Source organism: Narcine bancroftii, chromosome 8 (assembly GCF_036971445.1).
Source record: "Narcine bancroftii isolate sNarBan1 chromosome 8, sNarBan1.hap1, whole genome shotgun sequence".
Taxonomy (NCBI): domain Eukaryota; kingdom Metazoa; phylum Chordata; class Chondrichthyes; order Torpediniformes; family Narcinidae; genus Narcine; species Narcine bancroftii.
In genome coordinates, this window is record NC_091476.1 from 20,603,864 (window position 1) to 20,627,562 (window position 23,699).

General features: G+C 38.3%; 1 protein-coding gene across 6 annotated transcripts in view; it reads left to right on the forward strand.

The window, feature by feature from the left end:
• LOC138740440 (disks large homolog 3-like) overlaps nt 1–23,699 on the forward strand; it is a 379,720-nt gene that overhangs the window by 337,807 nt on the left and 18,214 nt on the right. For all 6 annotated transcript variants that reach the window (XM_069893062.1, XM_069893063.1, XM_069893064.1 and 3 more), the window contains 6 exons: nt 7,387–7,489; nt 8,933–8,974; nt 13,437–13,487; nt 19,294–19,395; nt 20,094–20,266; nt 22,524–22,633. In XM_069893062.1, coding sequence (XP_069749163.1) covers nt 7,387–7,489; nt 8,933–8,974; nt 13,437–13,487; nt 19,294–19,395; nt 20,094–20,266; nt 22,524–22,633 — 581 coding nt within the window. The remainder of the gene's footprint in view (nt 1–7,386; nt 7,490–8,932; nt 8,975–13,436; nt 13,488–19,293; nt 19,396–20,093; nt 20,267–22,523; nt 22,634–23,699) is intronic.

The following is a 23,699-nucleotide window of genomic DNA, read 5'->3' on the forward strand; positions in this document are numbered from 1 at the left end:
TGGGGATGGAATGAGTCTTGCAAATGGGACCCGATCTTGCCTAGCCTCGTGGAGCAGTAAGCATGGATTGACTAGCCTGATTAGCTGGAGGCTGCAATTAATTGTTTCATCATAATCAAATTATATCCTTTACTACGAATCTTCCATGTTGTCCCATATTTCAGTTTGGGATTTGGTTCATTGGCTCATGCTCGTGCTTGGATTTGGTTCTTCATTCTGTTGTTTGCTTTCCCCAACAAAAACAAGTAAAGCACCAGAAGTGCAATTAAACAATTTGAAATTGAAAGCAGAAAATGTTCTGGTTATTGAGCAGTTGAGGTCTAAGATACAAGAAGTCAGGATACCTACAACAGTGAAAGGTAGCTGCAACAATAGGTCCTCATAACCATCCACATTCTCACAATCATTTGTTGTAGTGCCCACTTGCCTGATACATTAATTTACACCTGCATTTATATTTATTCATTGATTTGAACACTGATTTTCACTTTTAATCATAAATCACAAGGGCAGTTGTAACCAAATGGATAGGGAATGAGTCCTTGAATTAACCCTCTCTGACCCACTGGCAGACAACTCGACTCAAAGCTGTTGGGTGGTCACGTCTATCATGCTTTCTGAATGTATCTATTTTAATTCCAAGACCTTAGTTAATATTATATGAGGGTAAAGAATCTTCCTCCAAATCTGTTTTTAAACTTGCTTTTCAGATATAAAAGGCCATAAATGTAATTGTGTCTGTTGGATCTGATAGACTGATAAAGCAAACTTGCACATACAAAACACCTTTAACACAGTGAAGCAAAGCATAGGTACTTAGCAAATATCTTTTGAGCTACTTTTGGAGAAAAGGTAAATGAAGCAATTGTGACAGTGATCAAAATAATAGATTTTTTATTGTAGATTCTAAAACTGAAAAGATGTTGCACATGAGAAGAATTCATGAGATTGACCAATCTTCTTTGGAGAAGATATGACCTGTACTAAAAGGACAGGTTGCAGCTGAACTGGTGAAGGACCAATATCTTTGCGGGCAGATTTGATAGAGTTGTTAGGGAGGGTTTAAACGAGCTAGGCTAGGGGGATGTGAACTGGAGTGGTAGGTCAGATGATAAACAGTTGTTGAAATGGTAAATGCTATGTGTAGTGAAACTTGGAGGAAAGATTAGCAGTGGATGAAATATAAATCGAATGTTAGATGGATGGAAATGTGTGCACTTTAATGCAAGGAGTATTAGAAATAGAGCAGATACACTCAGAGCGTGGGTCAATATGCGGAACTTGATGTCATGGCCATTACAGAGGCTTGGCTGTTTCGGGGGCAAGAATCGCTGCTGAACGTGGCAGGCTTTATGTGTATCATTGAGGATGGGGCTGGGGTAGGTTCAGCAGATTCTGGAACAGTGCAAAATAATAAGGATGTAGTGATGGGTGAGTTTAACTTTCCTAATTTTGATTGGCACCATCTTAGAGTGAAGGGTTTGATGGAGTGGAATTTGTTTAGTGTGCTCAGGAAGGTTTCCTGATACAGTATGTAGATAGGGCAACTAGAGGAGAGGCTACACTTGACCTGGTATGTGGAAATGAACCAGATCAGGTTTCAGATGTCTCAGTGGATGAACATTTCGGAGAAAGTGATCACAACTTTCTCTCCTTTACCATAGCACTGGAGAAGTTCAGGGATAGACTATTTGGAAAACCATCTATTGAGGTTTGGGAAAATTTGATGCTATTGGGCAAGGATCATAAATTAGGGGCTGATGTACTCGGGGAAATGTACGGCCCAAATGTGGAAAATGTTCAGAGAACTTTGCATTGTGCTCTGCACAAGTATATTTCATTAAGGCAGGGAAAGGATGATAAGGTTAAATAAGCAAGTGTGAGAAGATAGGAACTGATAGAGCTCAAGAGAATTGCAAGATTGCCAGGAAAGAGCAAGAAAGGACTTAGGAGAGCAAGAGGAGGCCATGAGAATGTCTTGGCAAGCAGGATTAAGGAAAACCCCAAGACATTCTACAAGTATGTGAAGAACAAAAGGATGAGTTGTATGAGGATAGGACCCATCAGGAAATGTGTGCATAGAGCTGGATGAGGTAGCAGAGGTCCTTAATTAATACTTTGCTTCAGTATTCAACAGAGAAAAGGACTATGTCAATTGTAAGGATGAATTAAACAGATAGAAACTCTTGAACGTATTACATGAAGGAAGATGATGTGCTTGACCTTTTGAAAAGCATGAAATTAGATGTTGCCGAGACCAGACATGTTTCCATGCCTCTTAAGGCAAGGGGCATAGTTTTAAGGTGCTTGGGTGTAAGGGGTATGTTTTTCGCACTGTGGGGAGTGTATTGAATGTGCTGCAGGCAACGTAGTGGAGGCAGGTACAATAGGACTTTTAAGACTATTAGATAGGTACATTGAACTGAGAAAAATGGGGGTGTTATGCAGTAAGGAAATTCTCAGCAGTTGTTAGAGAAGCTTATTAGGTCAGCACAATACTGTGGGTCAAATGGCCTGTACTGTGCTGTAGATTTCTATTCTTAGAAGGATTTTCAGAATCCAGGCACAATGCTAAATTATTCCCATAGTTATCGCTAAGGTTCTGCATAAGAGGGAGAGCAAAAAAGGCTGAAAATCTTATCTTGAACACCATTTAAACTGAGATTGCAGAGATGAGGTGGAATCAGACATTGCTGAGAATAATTATTTTGAAATAAAAGCACTTGGGAAATGATCTGTTGATATTAAGCCAGAATAGATGATCAAGCCTAAAGTATAGGATGTTGGCTGCAGTTTCAGGTGAGCAGAACTTTGAGCAAACTGGATAAAATATGTGCAATGCTGTGATTTACCACTAATTGGGACCTACCCTGAGAATATTCAGCTACCTTGGCAGACAGGCAGAAGATCAGTCACAACAACCCTGTGGGTAGGTACAATAGGACCTTTTAAGACTATTAAATAGGTACATTGAAAATGGGAGGGGGTGGTGATGCAGTAAGGAAATTCTAGGCAGTTGTTAGAGAAGATTGAGGTCAGCACAATATCGTGGGCCAAATGACCTGTACGGCACTGTAGATTTCTGTTCTTAGAAGGATTTTCAAGCAACATACCTACTACACCTGATAACCAACTTGGTCAACGTGCAAATGAATCATGCAATGTGAGGCTTTACCATGTTTTGAAGAATGATTAGTTGTCAGTTAAAACATAAAAATGCTAGAGTATGAACAAAAACCAAGCAGGCCACTGCTCCCCCTCCACCATCAAACTCCTCAACAACAAACTCAATCAGAGACTCATTTAAGGGACTCTTACTTCACACATTATTTATTAGTGAATATTTATTTTCTGTATTGCAGTTTGTTTACATTTTATTCTTTGTTTACATCAAGAATCATAGAATATTACAGCACGGGAAAAGGGCCTTCTGTTCTGTGCCAAACTATTATTCTGCCTAGTCCCATTTACCTGCATCTGGTCCATAGCCCTCCATACCCCTCCTAGCCATGTACCTGCACAAATTGTTCTTAAATTTTAAAATTGAGAGTGCCCAGGCGGAATACGAGGTATCGATCCTCCAATTTGCGGGTGGTTTTAGACTTCAGTCTGCAGTCTGCAGTGCATGAGACCATGGACAGAAATGTCGGCATGGGTTAGGGGCAGGAATTGAAATGGGTTGCCACTGGGAGATCCCCACTATTGTAGTAGAGAGAACTAAAGTGCTAAATGAAGTGATCTTCCAGTCTCTCCAACGTAGAAGAGACCACAAGGGGACCACCAGATGCAGTAGATGACCCCTGTACATTCACAGGTGGCAGTTGTCCATGCATCATTAGTAGGTTGTTCAGACACAACAATAGAACTACGTGTTAATGCTTGTCATAGGCAATGCATGATCTTGATAAAAGTGGCAGACAATGGTATGTATAATGAAATGGTTTATCTGTAAAATTTCTAATTGCGCTGATTGCTATTGCTGCTCTGTTCCCATTGTCTTGCAATATTATGTACAGCTGCCACTGGACTTGCAAGTAGAATATCTTTGTACAAAAGCTCAACCAATTCAATAACTATTGAACTGGGTTGGGAGTACCACTCCTCTGCCACTTGATATAAATTTTGTTTGTGTCTCTGGGCTGGCTTTTCTGTTTTCCTTCTCTCTGTTGTCCCTTCATCTTTGGAGGCTTTGTACAGGCTTAAAATTTGTGATAGTACAGGCAAACCCTTCTATACGCTACTTCAATCAACACCAAATTCAGTTACTGCAATTTGGAAAACTGCAACTATTTCCCATTTTATCATGTAATTATTCAGTTACCACGATATCTTCTTGGAAATTTCTAGAAATCTTGAGCTACAAGTAGATCATGTGAACAGCCCTAAATAAAATAATGTGCAAATGACAGTAAGACTCGTGTGTGCCTTTGGAAACAGAAAGTGGTGTGACGGTCACACCAACTCCTTGTCCTCCAAAGCTCAAATTTAAAATTTGCATCACAAGTTTTATGATTTAATAGCCTTGACATTCCATCTCCATCCCTAGAATTTCCCAGCTTCATAAAAACTTCCAAGAAATTTAATTTTGCCATCCCACCACCTCTTCTCATTGCTTTGCTGGGTTCCACTGTTAGGTAAATGTATCTTTAACAGCCCTCTCCTAATCCCCCCAAATTCTCTTGTTATTGTATCAGTTGTTGATTGTTGACAATGAAAAGCCTTGGGATTTTTTTTTTGTATTACATTTGGTGTGCAAATGCAAGTTGTTGATAAATTGTGTATTGGTTGCTCTAAGTTCTTCAAGTACTTATTTCTAACAGGAAAACTCATTAAAAAGCAGAATCGTATATTTACAGATTCTTGCTGACTACACATCCCCATCCATTGAGTATCTGCTCATGCCTGCATGTCATTTAATAGTCATTATTTCCAATAATGTCTTTGATGCATTTAAATTTTGAGGTTTTTATTGCAATATAATTTTAAAGTTTGTGTTTCATTCCAGGCCAACGCTATAAATTTGAAAATTCAAAATAGTGGGAATGTTTTAGGAAATCTGAAATAAAAGGAGAAAATTTTGAAAGTATTGAGCATTGCTTGTGGAGAACGGTTATCTGTTTCTCTTCCCATACGTGTTGCTCGACCTCAATAGGTTTTTAAATAATTATAAATGTTCTCGGTATATAAAGTCACCAAACCAAACTTAGACCTTAGCAGTGAAGGGAGCTATTGTCACTTTATAGAGTCGAATACTTGGTTTCAAATGGGTGCTGTTCTCCTTGGAGGACTGCATTGAAATACAAGCTGGTGCTACCTGCATGATACCAATTATCCAGGGAATTGGGGACAGTGTAGAGGGAACATCCCTCATAGTTCATGTTACATTGTGGAAGGACTTATTCCTGGGAAGGGAGAGGGGATGGATAGTGGTGTTATTTGCATCTCCTAGTTCATGTTGTTCTGGGGGTAGGGTTTTACAAATAATAGGACAGAAGCTTGTTGGCTTATGTTGGAAGTTTGTTGGATAGTGGTTTGCACTCAGGTATGGGAGTAAGCCTCTGAAATCAAAATCAAGGGTATTTGGGATCTACATTAAATGTTATGATGTTTCTGGCTTCATGTTCCAGTAGTTCAAAGCCTTTCTTATCAGGTTAACTGAGCCAAGAGTATGAAAAGACTGATTTCTGCTATTTCCATGTTCTGTTGTGTCCTGTGAGTGTTGAAGTGATTCAGATTAACCAGTAAAGGAAAGTTTGCAATTAGTCATACTCGTGTTTTGTTCAGCAAATCTGGAATTCAGTAGGTGAGGCAACATTCTCAGAGAAAAATGGACAATCAACATTTCAGATTGCAGCCCATTTTGAGATTGGTCTGAGAGGGGATATATCAAGTACATGTGCAACTGCATCATTTGTAAGGTTCATTTATGGCCCTGGGGGGTGGGGGAGGTTTGTAGGGACAAGTATTTCACCTACTACAGCTGCAAAGGGGGTGGAAGGATGGGTGAAGAGGGATGAGCCAACCAGGCTCCCTACCCTTCCCCTCCCTACTTTTGCTGCAAAAAGTGGGAAAGGTAGGGAGGGGAAGAAGTGGCTGGTGGTGGTATCACATACTTGATGAAAGTTAAAAGAAAAGGTGTTTCAGCAGCAGAAACTGGTGGAATGAAAAGTGAGAACCAAGGGAACTCTGTCCTTGTTCTGTATGGGGGACAGATGGCGTGAGTAGAAACACAGACAAGGGCTTTCTTAATTACAGTAGGGGTGGAAGGCATGTTTTATTCAAATTTGCTTAGTACAACCAAAATGCCCAATGAAATACTTAAATGTATTTGAGTGTTGGTCTGGAATGGTTTCATCTGTTTACATTTTTCGATAATGTTATCATTTCAAACACTTCTCTTTATTTAAATCTTGTAAAGCTGGTGATGCAGTGACTTCCAATAAAGATAAAAATAAACTTCATTAGTAAATAGGACATGTAGAATTTGCTATTATCTAAAAAAAGCAAAAGGCAAAGGAGGAAAAACCCAACACCCAACCCCAACCAACCAATTTTCCCCTGCAACCGTGTCTGCCTGTCCCGCATCGGACTTGTCAGCCACAAACGAGCCTGTAGCTGACGTGGACATTACCCCTCCATAAATCTTCGTCCGCGAAGCCAAGCCAAAGAAAAAAAGCAGTAGACAGAGGTGGGGCACATAGTGAAGGGAATCATTAATATCAAAATATTAATTTTAAAATTTGCTTTTTGCCTACCGTGATATATTTTAACATCTGGTAACTATATTCGGCAATCATGTACTTAACTGATGAGAAATTTCCTTTGCTTCTGCAAAGGTTTGATTTAAAGATAATTTGAGACAACGCATATAGTCTGGAACATTTAAGTAATTTGGGGGTTTGAAAGCATTTGGAGTATGTACATTATTAATTATTAGACTATGGCTGGAAAATCCTGGTCAAGGTGTGATGACCTGTTTTACTAATGGCAGGGCTATCTTGGTATTATGAGCTCTTCAAATTGACCACATTATAGTTATACAATTGTAATATCAGGAAGACATAACTCACGACATACAAATATCCCAGCGCTGAAGAGGCCCATGCAATTTCAGTGTAGTATTTGCCTACATTAGGTTCTGGAAATAGAAAATGCACTTATGGTTGGGATTCAATCAAATACTTCATTGCGATTAAAGAGCCAAAACAATAATGGCTAACGGCAAACATTGATTTGGAAGATGAAACATGCAGTACAGAATCAAAAATACACTTCTATCTGGAAGGTTGCTTCCCATGTCACTGCTTATCCATATTTACAACATGTTTTGCATGAGTGATACATCCATTTGTCCTCCTGTGTCCTCCATCCTCTTCTCCTTCACAGTCATCCAGAGCCAAGCGTAAAAAGAGCTTCCTCTTGTCCCGAAAGCTTGCCTTCTACAAGAGCAAAGAGAATATTGTGCAGGAGCACACAGGTGACCATGACCGTAAGTAACTGTATAGGCTTGTGTGACTTCTGATTGAAAGGAACAGGATGCTATAGTCATTAATGAAACATGCTTGTACTTTGTGATTCCATTGTTCGAATCGGGGCCTCAGCAGTATCAAACGAGTCTAGTTTTGCAAAATGTAACAGTGGGCAGATTGAGACATGATATTTTTCAGATTAAAAAAAATGCTTTTATTAAACAGTTACCAAAAAATCGTCCGCATTTTGACATTGTCACATTTGTCCAATCTATTTCAACACTAATATACTTTCAATTTGACATCCTTGCCATTCAATGTGAATGCTCATTGTACACTGGTTAAGACCAATGACATCCTTGTTACTTGCTGCAGTGGTCCCGATAGCTGTCTCTATTTTGCTCTTTCACTGCAGGTCCAGCTGTTAATTCACTGCTTTCCTCTGTTTCTGTATCTCCGTTTCTGTATTATTTCAATTTTTTTTGCTATCCGGTGATTGGATCCAGGAGTTCCCTGGATTGAGTGATGACTATTACGGGATGAAGAACCTGAGTAAGTGAGAGACTAGCATTTATGAATGTAAAAATCACCATCATCTGAGTTTGAAAATCTGTTCTAAAATTACATTTCATTTTCTTGCTTCCTCAAGTTACCTCAAGTGATCTTACTTTCCCAATGCCATGAGTGCTTCAGTCCAGATCTTCCTTTATCTCCTATAGATATCACATACAATTTAAGCTAGTGAAAGTTTTTTTTTGCTGTTTAATTGTACAATAAACTATCATATTGAGCAGCTGCACTGTACATAGTGTTAATGTAAACTTGATTACAAAATAGGTGACAGTATTTTTTTGTTGCAAAAACAAGTTTCTATAAAAATACAAGTTTTTGTGACAATGTAGTCTGTACGTAATTCATAGAATGAGAATTGAAAGGTGAACAATGGTCACGGTTTTAAATTTTACAGATATTTTTAACAGACACTTGAAGAATAATTGCTGTGGTTACTTGTATGTGCTGAATGAGATGCATTGTATTCTGGCAAGAAATGTAGTTTGTTTTCCTATACATGGGAACAATCATTGTTGAATACCCATTACCTGACTAGGGAAGATCTTCTTTGCCATACATACTCAGAAACAGGACAAGCATTGAGCCAACAGCCTTCAGTATTAAAGTGGGACTTGGCAAGGAATAGTCAAGATCTCTTTTATATTTGGGGCCATTTACAGACACTCTATATGCATCTGCCAAGGGACAACAGGTAGTTTTCAACATTGAGAATTGGGTTGTAATTTTTGATCAGCGCCTTCTTCAAGCTCACGTGAAAATATCCAGTGTAAAGATTGTGTAGGAAACGATTACATTATAGTCAGAATTGTGTTACAGAGGTCAATTGGCCCATCAGTTGTTTGTTCCTATATGATCTGCAATATTCGGAACACTGCTTTTTATTTTTACAGAGTGCATGACATCCAACACTAGTGACAGTGAAAGCAGTTCCAGTAAGTAATCCCTTGGCGTGTCTTTCATCTACTTTTCAACACTTGTTGGAATTCAGTTATATCTCTTGTCCTCAGGTGAGCCAGCCACTTCACAAACTGGCAACATAGACGACCTTTTGAGGAAACTACCTAACATTGGATGATTGCAGAGTACCCTGATCTGAACTGAAGATTTTACATAGTGTTATTGTGGTTGAAGTGTGATAGGATCTTCAAGTGGACAGTTGATTTGAACAATTTATTTTCAGGGCATTTATCCAGCATAGAGCACTATATGGATAGCTGACAGTGTTAGGATAAACAGTTCAGTCCTCAAATTCAAAAAGATGCCCTTTGCCTGCACTTTGCCATAGGAGACATCCATAAGAAACTCAGCTCACAAACTTTTATCATTCAAATGACAAACTCTCATGGGCACTTCCATTAATAAAACCATAGAACCATTGAATACTACAGCACAGAAACTGGCCCCTTCGGCCCTTCTAGTCTGTGCCGAACCATCTTTTTTTGTCTAGTCCCACTGACCTGCACCCAGTCCATAGCCCTACATACCTCTTCCATCCCTGTACCTGTCCAAATTCTTCTTAAATGTTAAAAATTAGCCCACATACACTACCTCAAAGGCAGCTTGTTCCACACTCCCACCAGTACTGTATGATGAAGTTCCCCCAAAACATTTCCCCTTTCACTCTTCACCCATGTCCTCTGGTTTGTATCTCACTGACCCTCAGTGGAAAAATCCTATCTACACTTACTCTGTCTATCCCCTTCATAATTTTAAATACCTTGATCAAATCACCCCTTAATCTTCTACACTCCAGGGAATAAAGTCCTAACCTGTTTAACCTTTCCCTGTAACTCACTTCCTGAAGTCCGGGCAACATCCTAGTGAATTAAATCTTCTCTGCACTCTTTCTATCTTATTGATATCTTTCCTGTAGTTAGATGACCAAAACTGCACACAGTACTACAAATTTGGCCTCACTCATGTTTTTTTACAAATTCAACATAACATCCAAACTTTTGAACTCAATACTTTGATTTATGAAGGCCAATATGCCAAAATCTCTTTACAACCCTATCCACATGTAACACCACTTTCAGGGATTTATGTATCTGTATTCCCAGATCCCTCTGTTGTACTGCATTCCTTTCTTGGTTTGTCCAAAATACGATGCTTCACACTTGTCTGCCTTAAATTCCTTCTTCCATTTTTTCAGCAAGTCCCTCTGCATACTTTGACAACTTTCTTTGCTGTCCACATTGCATCCAGTCTTAGTGCCATCTGCAAATTTGCTGATCCAATTTACCACATTATTATCTAGATATAGATGACAAACAAGAATGATCCTAGTACCAATCCCTAAGGCACACCACTAGTCACAGGCCTCCAGTCTGAGAAGCAATCATCCACCACTATCCTCTGGCTTCTCCCGTTCATCCATTGTCGAATCCAGTTCGCAACTTCACCATGAATACATAGCGTCTGAACTTTCCTCACTAAGATCCCATGTGGGACCTTGTCAAAGAGTCCACAGTTTTCCTTTGTCAACTTTCCTGGTAACCTCCTCAAATATTTCTGTAACATTGGTTAAACACACTTACCATGAACAAATCCATGTGGATTATGCCTAATCCGGTTCTGGCTATCCAAATAATTGCATATCCAATCTCTTAGAACACCTTTCAATAACTTACCTACTACTGACGTTAGGTTCGTCGGCCTATAATTAATTTCCAGAGAACACTGTGATCTACCCTCCAATCCTCCAGCACCACTTCCATGGGTAAGGACATTTAAATATTTATGCTAGAGCCCCTGTAATTTCTACTCTAGGCTCCCTAAAGGTCCGAGGCAATATCTTGTCAGGCCCTAGCAATTTATCCACCCCTATTTGCTTTAAGACAGCAAGTACTTCCTTCTCTTTAATCTGTATAGGTTCCATGACCTCACTGCTTGTTTTCCTTCTTTCCCACAACTCTGCCCATCTCCTGAGTGAATACTGATTTAAAACAAAAACATTTAAGATCCTTCTCATCTATTTTGGCTCCATACAAAGCCAACCACTCTGATTTTCAAGAAGACAGTTTTGTCCCTTACTATCCTTTTGCTCTTAATATACCTGTAGAAACCCTTAGGATTTTCCTTTAGATGTGCCAAAGCAACCTCATGTCTTTTTGTTGCCTCCCTGATTTCTTTCTTGAGGTTTTTCTTGCTTTTTTTTAATACTCCTCAAGTACCTCATTTGCTCCATGTTGCCTATACTTGCTCTATACCTCTCTCTTCTGAACCAGATCTCCAATATCCCTCAAAAACCAAGATTCCTTATTCCTGCTAACCTTGCCTTTAATCCTGACAGGAACATACAAACTCCATACTCTCAAAATTTCACCTTTGAAGGTCCTCCACTTATTTCATACATCTTTGCCTGAAAACAACTTATCTCAATCCACGCATTGTAGATTCTTTCTCATTTCTGCAAAATTTGTCTTTCTCCAATTTAGAATCTCAACCCAAGACTAAGACCTATCCTTCTCCATAATTAACTTAAAACTAATGACATTATGATAACCGGACTCAAAATGTTTCCCTACATATACTTCTGTCACCTGTCCTGTCCCATTCCCTAAAAGGAGATTCAATATTGCACTCTCTCGTTGGTACCTCTATATATTAATTTGGAAAACACCAAACCATCCAGCCCTTTTACTGTTTTGGTGTCTCAGGCAATATGTGAAAACTTAAAATCTCCTATCACAACCTTATGTTCCCTTCAGCTGTCTGCTATCTCTACAGATTTGCTCCTCCAATTCTTGTTGACTATTGGGCAGTCTATAACAACCCCATGAGTGTGGTCATACGAGCAATGCCTCAACTCCCTCTTTTATCTCCCCCCCCCCACCCCATTCTATCACATCTAAAGCAACGGAAGTCCAGAACACTGAGCTGCCAGTCCTGTGCCTTCTGCAACCAAGTTTCATTAATGGCCACAATGTCATAATTCCACATGCCAATCTACATTCTAAGCTCATCTGCCTTTCCTACAACACTCCTTGCATTGAAATAGATGCATCTGAGATCATTTCAACCATGTGCAACCCATTCACTTCTAACGGTGCATGTAATTTTCACATCATCTTTTCCCTCCTCTATCTGCTCTGGCATTCTGGTTCTATCCCCCTGCAAATGCAGTTTAAACCCACTAGAGCAGCATTAGCAAACCTTCCCACAGGGATATTAGTCCCTGTCATGTTCAGATGAAACCATCCCGTTGGAATAGGTCCCACCTTCTCTAGAAGAGCCCAATGATCCAGAAACCTGAAGCCATGTTTTTAGCCACTTGTTAAGGTGCATTATCCTCCTTTTTCTAACCTCACTATCACAAGGCACAGGTAGCAATCCTGAGATCACAACCCTGGAGGTCTTGTCCTTCATCCTAGTGCCTAACTCCCTGAACTCTCTTTATAGGACCTCTTACTCACGTCATTGGTCCCTACATAGGCCACAACATCTGGCTGTTCATCCTTCTTCCTGAGAATGCAAATTATCTCGATCTGAGATATCTTGGACCCTGGCACCAGGGAAGCACAATCTCAGATACTCGATACTCAATCTCTTCCATAGAACCTCTTCTCTGTCTCCATCTGTGGAATCCCCTATCACTACAGCTCACCTCTTTTCCTCCATTCCTTTCTCAGCCACAGGACCAGACTCTGTGGCAGAGAACCGATCGCTGTGGCTTGTCCCTTGATAGGTTGTTCCCTCCAATAGTATCTAAATTGGTAACTTGTTATTGAGGGGAACAGCCACAGGGGTGTCCTGCACTGTCTACCTGTTCCCTTTCCCTCTCCTGTCACCCATTTACCCTCTTCCTGCTTCCTACATGATATTGTCCCTGTAACTCCTATCACCCCCTCAGCCTCCCAAATGAACTACAGTTCATCCAACTCCCGCTCTATTTCCTTAACTCAGCTTGTCAGAAGTTGCATCTAATAGTACTTCTCGCAGATGAAGTTATCAGGGATACTGCTGGCCTCCCTGACTGCCCACATTCTGCAAGAGGAGCATTCATTTGCCTTGGCTGACATTCTCATTGTTAATGACAAGAGGAATAAAATATATGCTATCTAAAATCTGCCCTTTCTTGTGCATACCTTCTGAATCCTTTTTGTTTGTTGAATAGGGTGATCCTTTCTTTCTTCAATTCCTACTATCCCTTGTCTCTTACCTGTTCTCACCAAAGCCTTACAACTTTGATGATGACTGCTCCACTACATAGTCCCTCACTTTTATAGTGATACTCAGCATCTTCCTCCAATACTACTTAAGATGAATAGACAAAACCTTTGTATAGAAGTTGGTGAATGGGAGATGGAAAAAGGGAAGGATGATGATGTAATGACATCTTAATGAGAAAAATGTCAACTATTTGTAATGGCTTCCTATTTTCTTGTTTCATAGAGGGTCAGGATGATACTGTTCTGTCTTATGAAGCAGTGACACGCCTGGAGAGTAAGTAGATCTTTTTGTGTATCTGAATTTCTTTTTTTTTTTAACTTTATTTATTCGTTCAAAAAACAAATAACATATGACATATACAGCAATTAAACATGAACATTTTTTTGATATATATATAAAAAGAAAAGAAACCCCCCCCCCTTCAGCCAACTCTCCTAAGGAGAGCCATAAAAAAGAAAAATATTAAAAAAAAAAGAGTTAAATATACATGTAAAAATCTAATCAATATAAATTGAAATGTAAATATTCCAAGTATAACAGCTACTTATTAATTTAAAAATTATAATTATGCGAAACGTACATAATTTTTTTCCAATTATTGAACAATATTTCATCTCTTATGCCATCTATTAATATCAATCATATTTGTATCTTTCCACGTACTAGCAATACATTTTTTTGCTGTGGATAAAGCTAAATATACAAAACTAAGCTGGAATTTATCTAATCCCAAACCTATAAAAATACTGTTGGATCTAAAACTATTTTAATCTTATACAGGTATTCTAAAAATGATTGAATTTTCTTCCAAAAAGATTGTATATGTATACATAACCAAGCATCATGAAAAAAAGTTCTAACCGTATCACCACATCTAAAACACAAATCTGATTCATTAAAACCATATTTTTTTAATTTTTCAGGTGTCAAATAAAATTGATGTAAAAAGTTGTAATTAATCATTGCATAATGTGTATTTATCAATCTAGTTACACTATCATAACAGATATCTAACCAATCATCCTTGGAAAAAATAAAACCAATATCCGCTTCCCATTTAATTTTAGATCTATCCCAGCCCTTTTTATCCATACCATCCTGTAATATTTGATACATAGATGAAATATAACCCTTCTCTGGTACCTTCATAAGAAAAGTCTCAAATGTAGTCATTTTAGGTAAAATCCTATCTCTATCAAACATACATTTTACCAAAGATCGAATTTGATAATAAAGAAATAAAGAATTCTTATCAATACCAAAATCTTCCCTCATCTGATTAAAAGACAAAAACTTACCCTCTTTAAAACAATCTCCCAAATTTTTCACACCTTTGAATCTCCAATGTAATAAACTTTGATTATGTATTGAAAAAGAAATAAGTTGATTATTATACAACGGAGTCAAAGCCAATAATTTACCCTTAGAGCCTATCATTTTATTTTTATTCATCCATAACTTAAATAAATGTTTTAGTATAGGCACGATATTGTTATAACAAATTTATATTCCACCTAAACAAAAATTGATGTATTTCAAATTCAGAAATACTTGCCATCTTAATTTTAGCCCAACTAGGAGGCCGTACCAAATCCATCAATGAACTAAATTGGGCTGCCTCATAATAATTTTGAAAATGTGGTAAACGTAGTCCCCCTAACTCATATTTCCAAGTTAAGTTATTCAAAGCTACTCTCGAAAATTTACCCCTCCATAAAAACTCCCTAACCATTTTATTTAAATCTCTAAAAAAAAATTTATCAAGTAAATACAGAATAGATTGAAACAAATATTGTATACGTGGAAAGATATTCATCTTAATTGTATTTATCCTTACCATTAAATTAATAGGTAAATCTTTCCATTTAATCAAATCAGTTTTAATTTTTTCATTAACGGAGCATAATTTAAGTTATATAAAGATTGATAATTAACATTCAAAATTATGCCCAGATATTTAATTCGCTCAGTCCACTTCAAATTAATAATATTCTTATAAACTGAATAATCTCCTTCACTTACCAGTAATATTTCACTTTTTTCCCAATTAACTTCATATCCAGAAAGACATCCATATTGTATTACACATTCCTTCAAATGCAAAAGTGACTGAGCTGGGTTTATTACATACACCAATACATAATCAACAAATAAATTAATTTTATACGCCACATCTAAAACTTTCATACTTGTATTTGTGTATTTTGTCTGTATCTGAATTTCCAGGTTTTCATGTCATGCATCAAAAGGAGTTGCATTATTTGGATAGATCTATCAAAGAACTTGCATGTGTGTATGCAATGTCCAGAATGCAATAACTAGAACATTTGTTATCTCTCTAGGCAGTTCTTTCAAAACCTTGCGGTTTTGTTCTTTGAGTCCTTCACATTTAACAATTCTTATTCTCCGATCTCGTGTGTATGTTCCCCTCCATTGACTCTGTTTATATTTCTTGTTGCCTCAGGAAAGTTGCCTATACCACCCAGGTAACACTATCCTTCCACCAGCTCTTTCATTGGACAGAAGAGAAGAGCTGGAAAATACAAATTTCCAGATTCAAGGATAGTTTTTTTCCCCTTAATTTTAGCTGGCTCTTGAATGGACCCTTCACTTTCCCCTTCAAACACGATACTCTGCACTTTTTGACCTTATGTAACACTACATACTGTAATTTTGTTTTATGATTGTACTACCTGGTGTAAGAATGAGTTGACTTACCTAGATAGTATGCAAAGCTTTTCAGTGCATCTTCAGTGAGCTGGTACGGCAGGAGCTGGGGGGTGGGGGAGAGAGAGGGACAGCAGCACGATTCAGGCAGGAGGGGAAAGACAGATGGCAGGGTGGCTCGGGCAGGCGAGACGGCAGTGCGACTTGGGATGAGGGGAGAGACGGCAGCATGACTCAGGTGGTCGAGCTTAAAGGGACTGAAATCAAAATGCTTCCAAAATTTAGAAGATTCCAAACAATGGCAGGTGTCCAGTCCCAACGATCCAAGATAAAAGGTTAGGCATCTGTAAACCAATGCAATAGGCTTTTTACTAATACATTGTCCTTTAATTCCCCATTCTTACTAGATATTGGGTCTCTGATTTCACTTCCATGGAAATAGACACAAAGTAGCCATTTATTTGTGTGCCATTTCAATATTCCCCAATATAAAACCTACCATCTGCATATTAGATCAAGTAATTCAACATTTGTGCAATCTAGAATCAAAACAAAACTGCTCCTGTGTGGAAGATGCTACTCATCTGAGTCCATAAATCTGGCCCTCTTTAGAATATTCCATTCAGTCCCCACTATAACATTATTGCCTAGTAAAAGGAAAAAAAAATCTTTGCATCTTCCTTGTATCTTTTTCCTCCAGTTTAAATTTGTCTTTTGATACCAGTCATCAGTGGAAAACCGCTTCTCCAGATATGGTATCACCTAATCCCTATATAATTGTTGAGGGAGATATTTACTCTTGAACTGAAATATCCTTCATAAAGACCAATATGCCATTGCTTTACTAATTGCTTTCTATGCCAACATGTTGGCTTTCAGTAACTTCTGTATAAGGACACTTATGAACTTTAGAACATCAACATTGCCCAATCTATCATCATTTAAAAATACTGTTTTTATGTTTAGTGCATCAAAGTGGATAACTTCACATTCTTGTACATTTTACTGCATCTAAGTCTTATAAAGCACAGAAACAATCCCTTCATTTCACCCTGTCCATTGCTAACATCAAGTGTTTTGTCTGATCAGCTTGCTTTTCTGTCCATTAACCATTTCTCAACCCATCCCAAATATTACCCATTTTTAAAATCATGGATATGTATTTTAAGCTTGTTGACTGTATTGAAAACCTTCTAAATAGTAAATTGAACCACTTCCAGTAGTTTTCAGCTTTTCTGTTTTGCTCGCTATATTCTCCAGCACAGTAATTTTGGTGATTGTGATTTTCCTTGGATAAACCCATTTTGGGCTCCTCAATCTATTGTTACATGCTTCATTTAAAATTACAGCATTTCCTCGACTACTGACATTAGGTTAATGTGGTTGGTACTTAACCATGTACTTTGTTCGCTACTTTCTCAAATAGTTGTTTTATTTCCTATCTCTGCATAGCTCAGTCCTGGTTGGTACTTCAATGAATGACTGTTTGGGAATACTGAGTTCAATGGGTTTCACAATGGTGCAACTTGTAGCTCTGTGTCATTGTTCCAGACACTTTAGTTTAATCCACTGCTGTCATTTTGGGGTTCACATTTTCTCCCTGTGAATGCACAGGTTTTCGCCTCTGCGGGTTGGTAGGAAGGTTAGGGACAATTTCCAATGAGCAATTAAAGTATGGGGGTGTGGTAGAATTTGAGAGGAAGTTGATGCCAATGTGGGAATGTTATACGATTAGTGAAAGATTAGTATAAACAGGTGTGCCTGTTTTCATGCTGGATGAAAATGCTTGAAGCTGTCATTAAAGATGAAATAGTGAAACTTTTGGAACACAAGGGTTCAATCAGACAGACACAACATGGTTTTAGAAAGGGGCGATCTTGTTTGACAAACTTGTTAGAATTCTTTGAGGATAGAATGGGTGCGGTGGATAGAGGGGAACAGGTTGATGTTGTATATTTGGATTTCCTGAAAGCATTTGATAAGGTGCCGCATAAGAGACTTATCACTAAGTTACAGGAAAGTGGAGTCCGGGGAAATATATTGGCATGGATTGAAAATTGGTTGTCTGACAGGAGGCAGAGAGTCGGGATAAATGGGAGTTTTTCAGGTTGGCAGAGAGTGGTAAGTGGGATGCCGCAGGGGTCAGTGTTAGGCCCACAACTGTTCATCAGTTACATTGATGACTTGGAGGAGGGGACAAAATGTGTAGCCAAGTTTGCGGATGACACCAAATTGAGTGGAAGAGCAAATTGTAATGAGGATGTGGAGAGTCTGCAGAGGGATATAGTTAAGCTGGATGAGTGGGCAAAGGTCTGTCAGATGGAGTACAATTTTAGTAAGTGTGAGGTTATCCACTTTGGCAAGAAAAATAAAAGAGCTGAATATTATTTTAAGGGTGAAAAACTACAGCATGCTGTTGTGCAGAGGGACTTGGGAGTGCTTGTGCATGAATCGCAAAAAGTTAGGTTGCAGATGCAGCAGGTCATTAAGAAGGCAAATGGAATATTGGCCTTCATCGCTAGAGGAATTCAATTCAGGAGTAGGGAGGTCATGTTGCAACTGTATAAGGTACTGGTGAGACCGCACCTGGAGTACTGTGTCCAGTTCTGGTCTCCATATTTGAGGAAGGATATACTGGCTTTGGAGATGGTCCAGAGGAGGTTTACTAGGTTGATCCCTGGGATGAAGGGGTTGACTTATGATTAAAGATTAAATCGTCTAGGATTATATTCGCTCGAGTTCAGAAGAATGAGAGGAGATCTTATAGAAACATATAGGATTTATGAAGGGTATGGATAGGATAGATGTAGGAAGGTTTTTTGAGCTGGCCGGGGAAACTAAAACGAGAGGACACAGTCTCATGATTCGGGGGAGTAGATTTAGGACAGAGATGAGGAAAAAGTTTTTCACAGAGAGTAGTGAATGTTTGGAATTCTCTAACCAGGCAAGTGGTTGAGGCTGCCTCATTAAACATTATTTAAAATTCGGTTAGATAAATTTTTACATGATAGAGGAATTAGGGGATATGGGGAGAAGGCAGGTAGGTGGAGTTAGGTCATAAGTTAGATCAGCCATGATCGTATTGAATGGCGGAGCAGGCTCGATGGGCCTTTTTTGGCCTACTCCTGTTCCTACTTCCTCTGTTCCTATGAAATGGTCTAATTTGTGATGCATGCCCAAGTCTGATGATTGCAGACGAATTTAGAAGTTACAAGTTCCTATGCATCTCCAATCTGACTCCCTCATAGTGGAGATAGCTGATTTGTGAAATGGTCTCATAAAACTCTTAAGAGCATTGCTAAATTTTTTTGGATACACTACAGCTGTACGGTATGGGTATGGTAAGAGGATTACTGTTTTAATTAAGGTTGTTGGAATAAATGTTGGTCTCTGTTCCTGTTTTAAATTTTAGTTCATTATGCCCGACCAATAATTATTCTGGGACCAATGAAGGACAGAATTAATGATGATCTGATCTCTGAATTCCCAAACAAGTTTGGTTCCTGTGTACCTCGTAAGTACTTCTGAAATCTGATTGTGTGCATGCTATTAAAATGTTCTTTTGAATCTGTTATTGTGGAACTTTTGTCTTCCAGACACTTGGACTTAAACAAACATTGAATTGACCAAGGATGGGTTGATGTGAATAGATTGAATATACTCAAAGACCATGTATAACTTTTATTTGCAATCAATGATTTTTTCACTGTGCTACTGATGAAATTAATGTTTGAGTAGAAGTCACTCCAAAAAAATTTCTTGTCAAAACTGGAATAGAAAATGAACCAAGCAGACACAGACCAGTCAACTGAATCTGTATTCAATGAAGGACCTCTAGTGGCCAAAATACAATACAAATATGTCAGTGCTGATTTAAATTAAAATGTACATCTTACAAGTCATTCTGTTTTGGTCTTTGTACATCCTTAAATCTACATGCCACTTCTTCTGATAAAACGTACTGCCCATTCAGGTCCAAATTTGGTACATGAGAGAGAAGGGAACAGTGGCATATGTTGTAAAAACACAAGATGTTGGAGAAACTCAGCAGATCAGTGTCCCTTATGTAGCAAAGGCTGAGATACATAACTGATGTTTCAGGCTTGTGGCATATGTTGAATCTTAGATGAGGGTCTTGGAAGGAGCAGTATATGGGCATTTCATGTAGTTCATAACACTAATTTAATCAGTTGTTATTTTACTGCCTTGCAGATACCACCAGATCAAGACGTGAAAATGAAATTGATGGGCAAGATTACCATTTTGTAACTTCCCGAGAACAGATGGAAAAAGATATACAGGACAATAAGTTCATTGAAGCTGGGCAATATAATGACAATCTTTATGGGACTAGCATCCAGTCTGTTAGAGCTGTAGCTGAGAGAGTGAGTATGGCTGAGAGTTACCAAAATCTATTTACTGATTGGTTAAAAAAGAAGGCTGACTTGCAGCTTAAGTTCACTTTGATTATAAATAAGAAACTGTACGAGGGAAATTGCATAGAACACTCCCAGTAAGAAAATCCTATCTTGTGTTCAGATTAAGCAGAGAAATGCCCAAATTGAACACTGATTTTTTTAAAATGTTGAGTCAAAGGTTTAGCAACAATGTCAGCAAAAAGAATCAGAAATAACTTTGAAAGTATGTATTTAATAATAAAATAAATTGTCTCAAGGAAATTTTCTGTTGGTCTCTGGGTAGAATAATGATGTCTGAGACACGAGGTGCCATTAAAAATTATTATTATTACTACAGTTCACCTGTTTTCTCTTTAAGCATACCACTTGATGTTTCAAATGGCTCCAAAAGCAAATGTTCCTGTATTCTGACAACCAAATGTGCAGCTAATCATGAGCCAGCCCTCAAGGGCCGGCTATCAGAGCATGCTAGATTGTAAAATATCAGAGAGCAAAGCTGTTAATGTTCTTTGACAATGTTTGCTGAGCTCCATTTCCTTTCTCAGTTGATATCTAAGCAGATTTTTTTTAAAAGTCAATGATTTTATTTCTTGTTTTATGATGTTAACCAAACTAACTGCTTGTAGGCCTATTCATAGCTCTGAATTTGGGTGAGGTCGGGAAGATTATCTGCCTGGATTTCATCCCTTGATTGCTATTCAGTTATACCTGCTGACCAATCATAGAAATTAATGGCACAGGAGACAATTCATCTTGTTATCTAATGCCACACATAAGTGGAACAATGTGAGTAACGCCCACTTCCCAGCTCTTCTTGGGTCTGTAATCTTTTGCTCATAGTTCTTTAAGAGCCATCTGGGTACCTTTTAAGTGGAACAATGGTTCTTTCCACCACTACCCTTTCTGTTCCAGAATCCCATTACTCAGTGATTATTTTTTCTTGTTTCTGCACTAATTCTTCAGTTCTTAATAACTTTGATCTCTCAGTCAAGCACTTTTTTCTCTCATGACATGACACAATCTGTCTCATCAACACCTTCACATTAACTTGAATTCTTCAGCCTGTAAATTTCTTCTGCATCTCCATTTTATGACTTGTGTAAAAGTATTTTAGTTATGTCTTAGCATTATTAGTTATTACATGATATCCCTGTTCTTATATTCTATTGCCCCAACTCCTGTATGCTGCTTTAACCATTCATCTTGCTATACTCAAATGTAGAGACACAAACTTTGAGACCTGTTTTTATACATTATGAGGCATCTTCCCCACGTGAAGTACCTCACATTTTTCAGGAATTCTATCTGTTTGTTTGGGGGCTACCTCACCAGTGCATTAATATCTTTTTGCAGCCTTGAACTCTCTTCCTCATTATCAACAGGATAGCACATTTGAAAATTTAAGTCAGAGTTAATAATGGTGCAGAGAAAGCTCAGTGAATTCTACCCACAAAGTCACTAAAACTCCTGGTGAACACTAACATTTTATTTTTCCTCCTATTTTTTGATCCAACTTGTATTTTCAATGAATTCGAGGCTTTTACCTCCCTGATCATAGCCAGTGTGAGATTTTATCAAGTACCTAAATTTAAAATGCACTTCCTGATCATCAACTCTCCTTATTAGGTCAAGTTTGTCAAAGGAAATCCACACAGTCTGGTCTAGTTTAATCAATGCCTCTCAATATACTGATTTATGTTGCCCCTCAATTTTGGCCATTACCATTAATGACTTTTTGGCCTGTCCTTTTTTTTGTTAACAAATGTACATGATTAGTCATTCGTCTAGCATCATGCCACGGCCAAAATCATTGTCAGAGCTTGCACTATTTCATGTATTGCTTCTTTATAAATACATTTTATCAGGGCCACTTAATGTCCTCTCTGCTTATCAGGTCAGAGGTTTCACATTTTTTTCTCTTTAATTTCAATGCTTGTATCAAGCACAAAGTATTCATTTGGAATCATGCACATGTTCTGCTTCCACATTGGTGTCAGAAGATGGGTTTTTTGTGTGTCAGACCATTGCATTTCTTCTCTTCTGACCTTTTTTTGCTTTCAGAATTAATCATCAGGATACACAAGTTTCACTGGCTTTTGAAGAGAGAGCAACAATATATTGTTTATCATAACCTAGCCTTGCTTTTATAGTGTGCTCTTAATTTTGAATTGCAATCCAATTCATTAACTTAACATAACTAACATTCTCACTTTCTTCCACATAGGGAAAACACTGCATCCTTGATGTGTCTGGGAATGCAATTAAGAGGTTACAGCTTGCACTACTTTATTCCATTGCCATTTTCATCAAACCCAGATCTGTGCAATCCCTCATGTGAGTACAGTGTTCTCTCTGGCTCTAAACAAAGCCATTATTAATTACATTTTTTTTTCTAATAAGTAATAGGTTTCATTTATCTGTCTTCTGGACCAAAATTGTAAAGAAAAGTAAAGTAGATATGCTTCATGAATATTATCCTATTGAGTGATCCCTTTACATGTGAAACTTCCACTCAATCACTTTTGGGGAATGAAATTGAGTTACAATTCTTGGTTTGCAAGGTTTTCTTCATACCTTATTCCCTATGAAGACTAAAGGAAATTTTGTGTAATATTACATGATAATAAAAGAATCTTGAATTATTGAATATGTAAAATTCAATAAATGCAGTCTGAAGGAATTTATACTTAAAATAAATTTAACATTTGCCATTCTTTCCTCATTGGAAATTTAATTACTTGTCAAGAAACATATGACAGCTACTGGGAATTTCTGATGATAAATGTGTGCACAGCTGAATATATTTGATTGCTTTAAAGCTGTGTTAGTAATTTGGACTATCTGGGATGTCACTGATTACATCCAGAAATGATCAGAGCTCAAATGACATCAGGTTAGCTTCCAACCAACTTATCTTCACATCAGGAAAGAAACTTTATTATCTATAAGTGCAGAATTGAAATTAAGTCTTCTTCTTGGCTTGGCTTCGCGGGCGAAGATTTAAGGAGGGGGTAAAAATCCACGTCAGCTGCAGGCTCAATTGTGGCTGACAAGTCCGATGCGGGACAGGCAGACATGGTTGCAGGGGAAAATTGGTTGGTTGTTTCCTCCTTTGTCTTTTGTCAGTGAGGTGGGCTCTGAGGTCTTCTTCAAAGGAGGTTGCTGCCCGCCGAACTGTGAGGCGCCAAGATGCACGGTTTGAGGCGAGATCAGCCCACTGGCGGTGGTCAATGTTGCAGGCACCAAGAGATTTCTTTAGGCAGTCCTTGTACCTCTTCTTTGGTGCACCTCTGTCACAGTGGCGAGTGGAGAGCTCGTCATATAACACGATCTTGGGAAGGCGATGGTCCTCCATTCTGGAGACGTGACCCACCCAGCGCAGCTGGATCTTCAGCAGCGT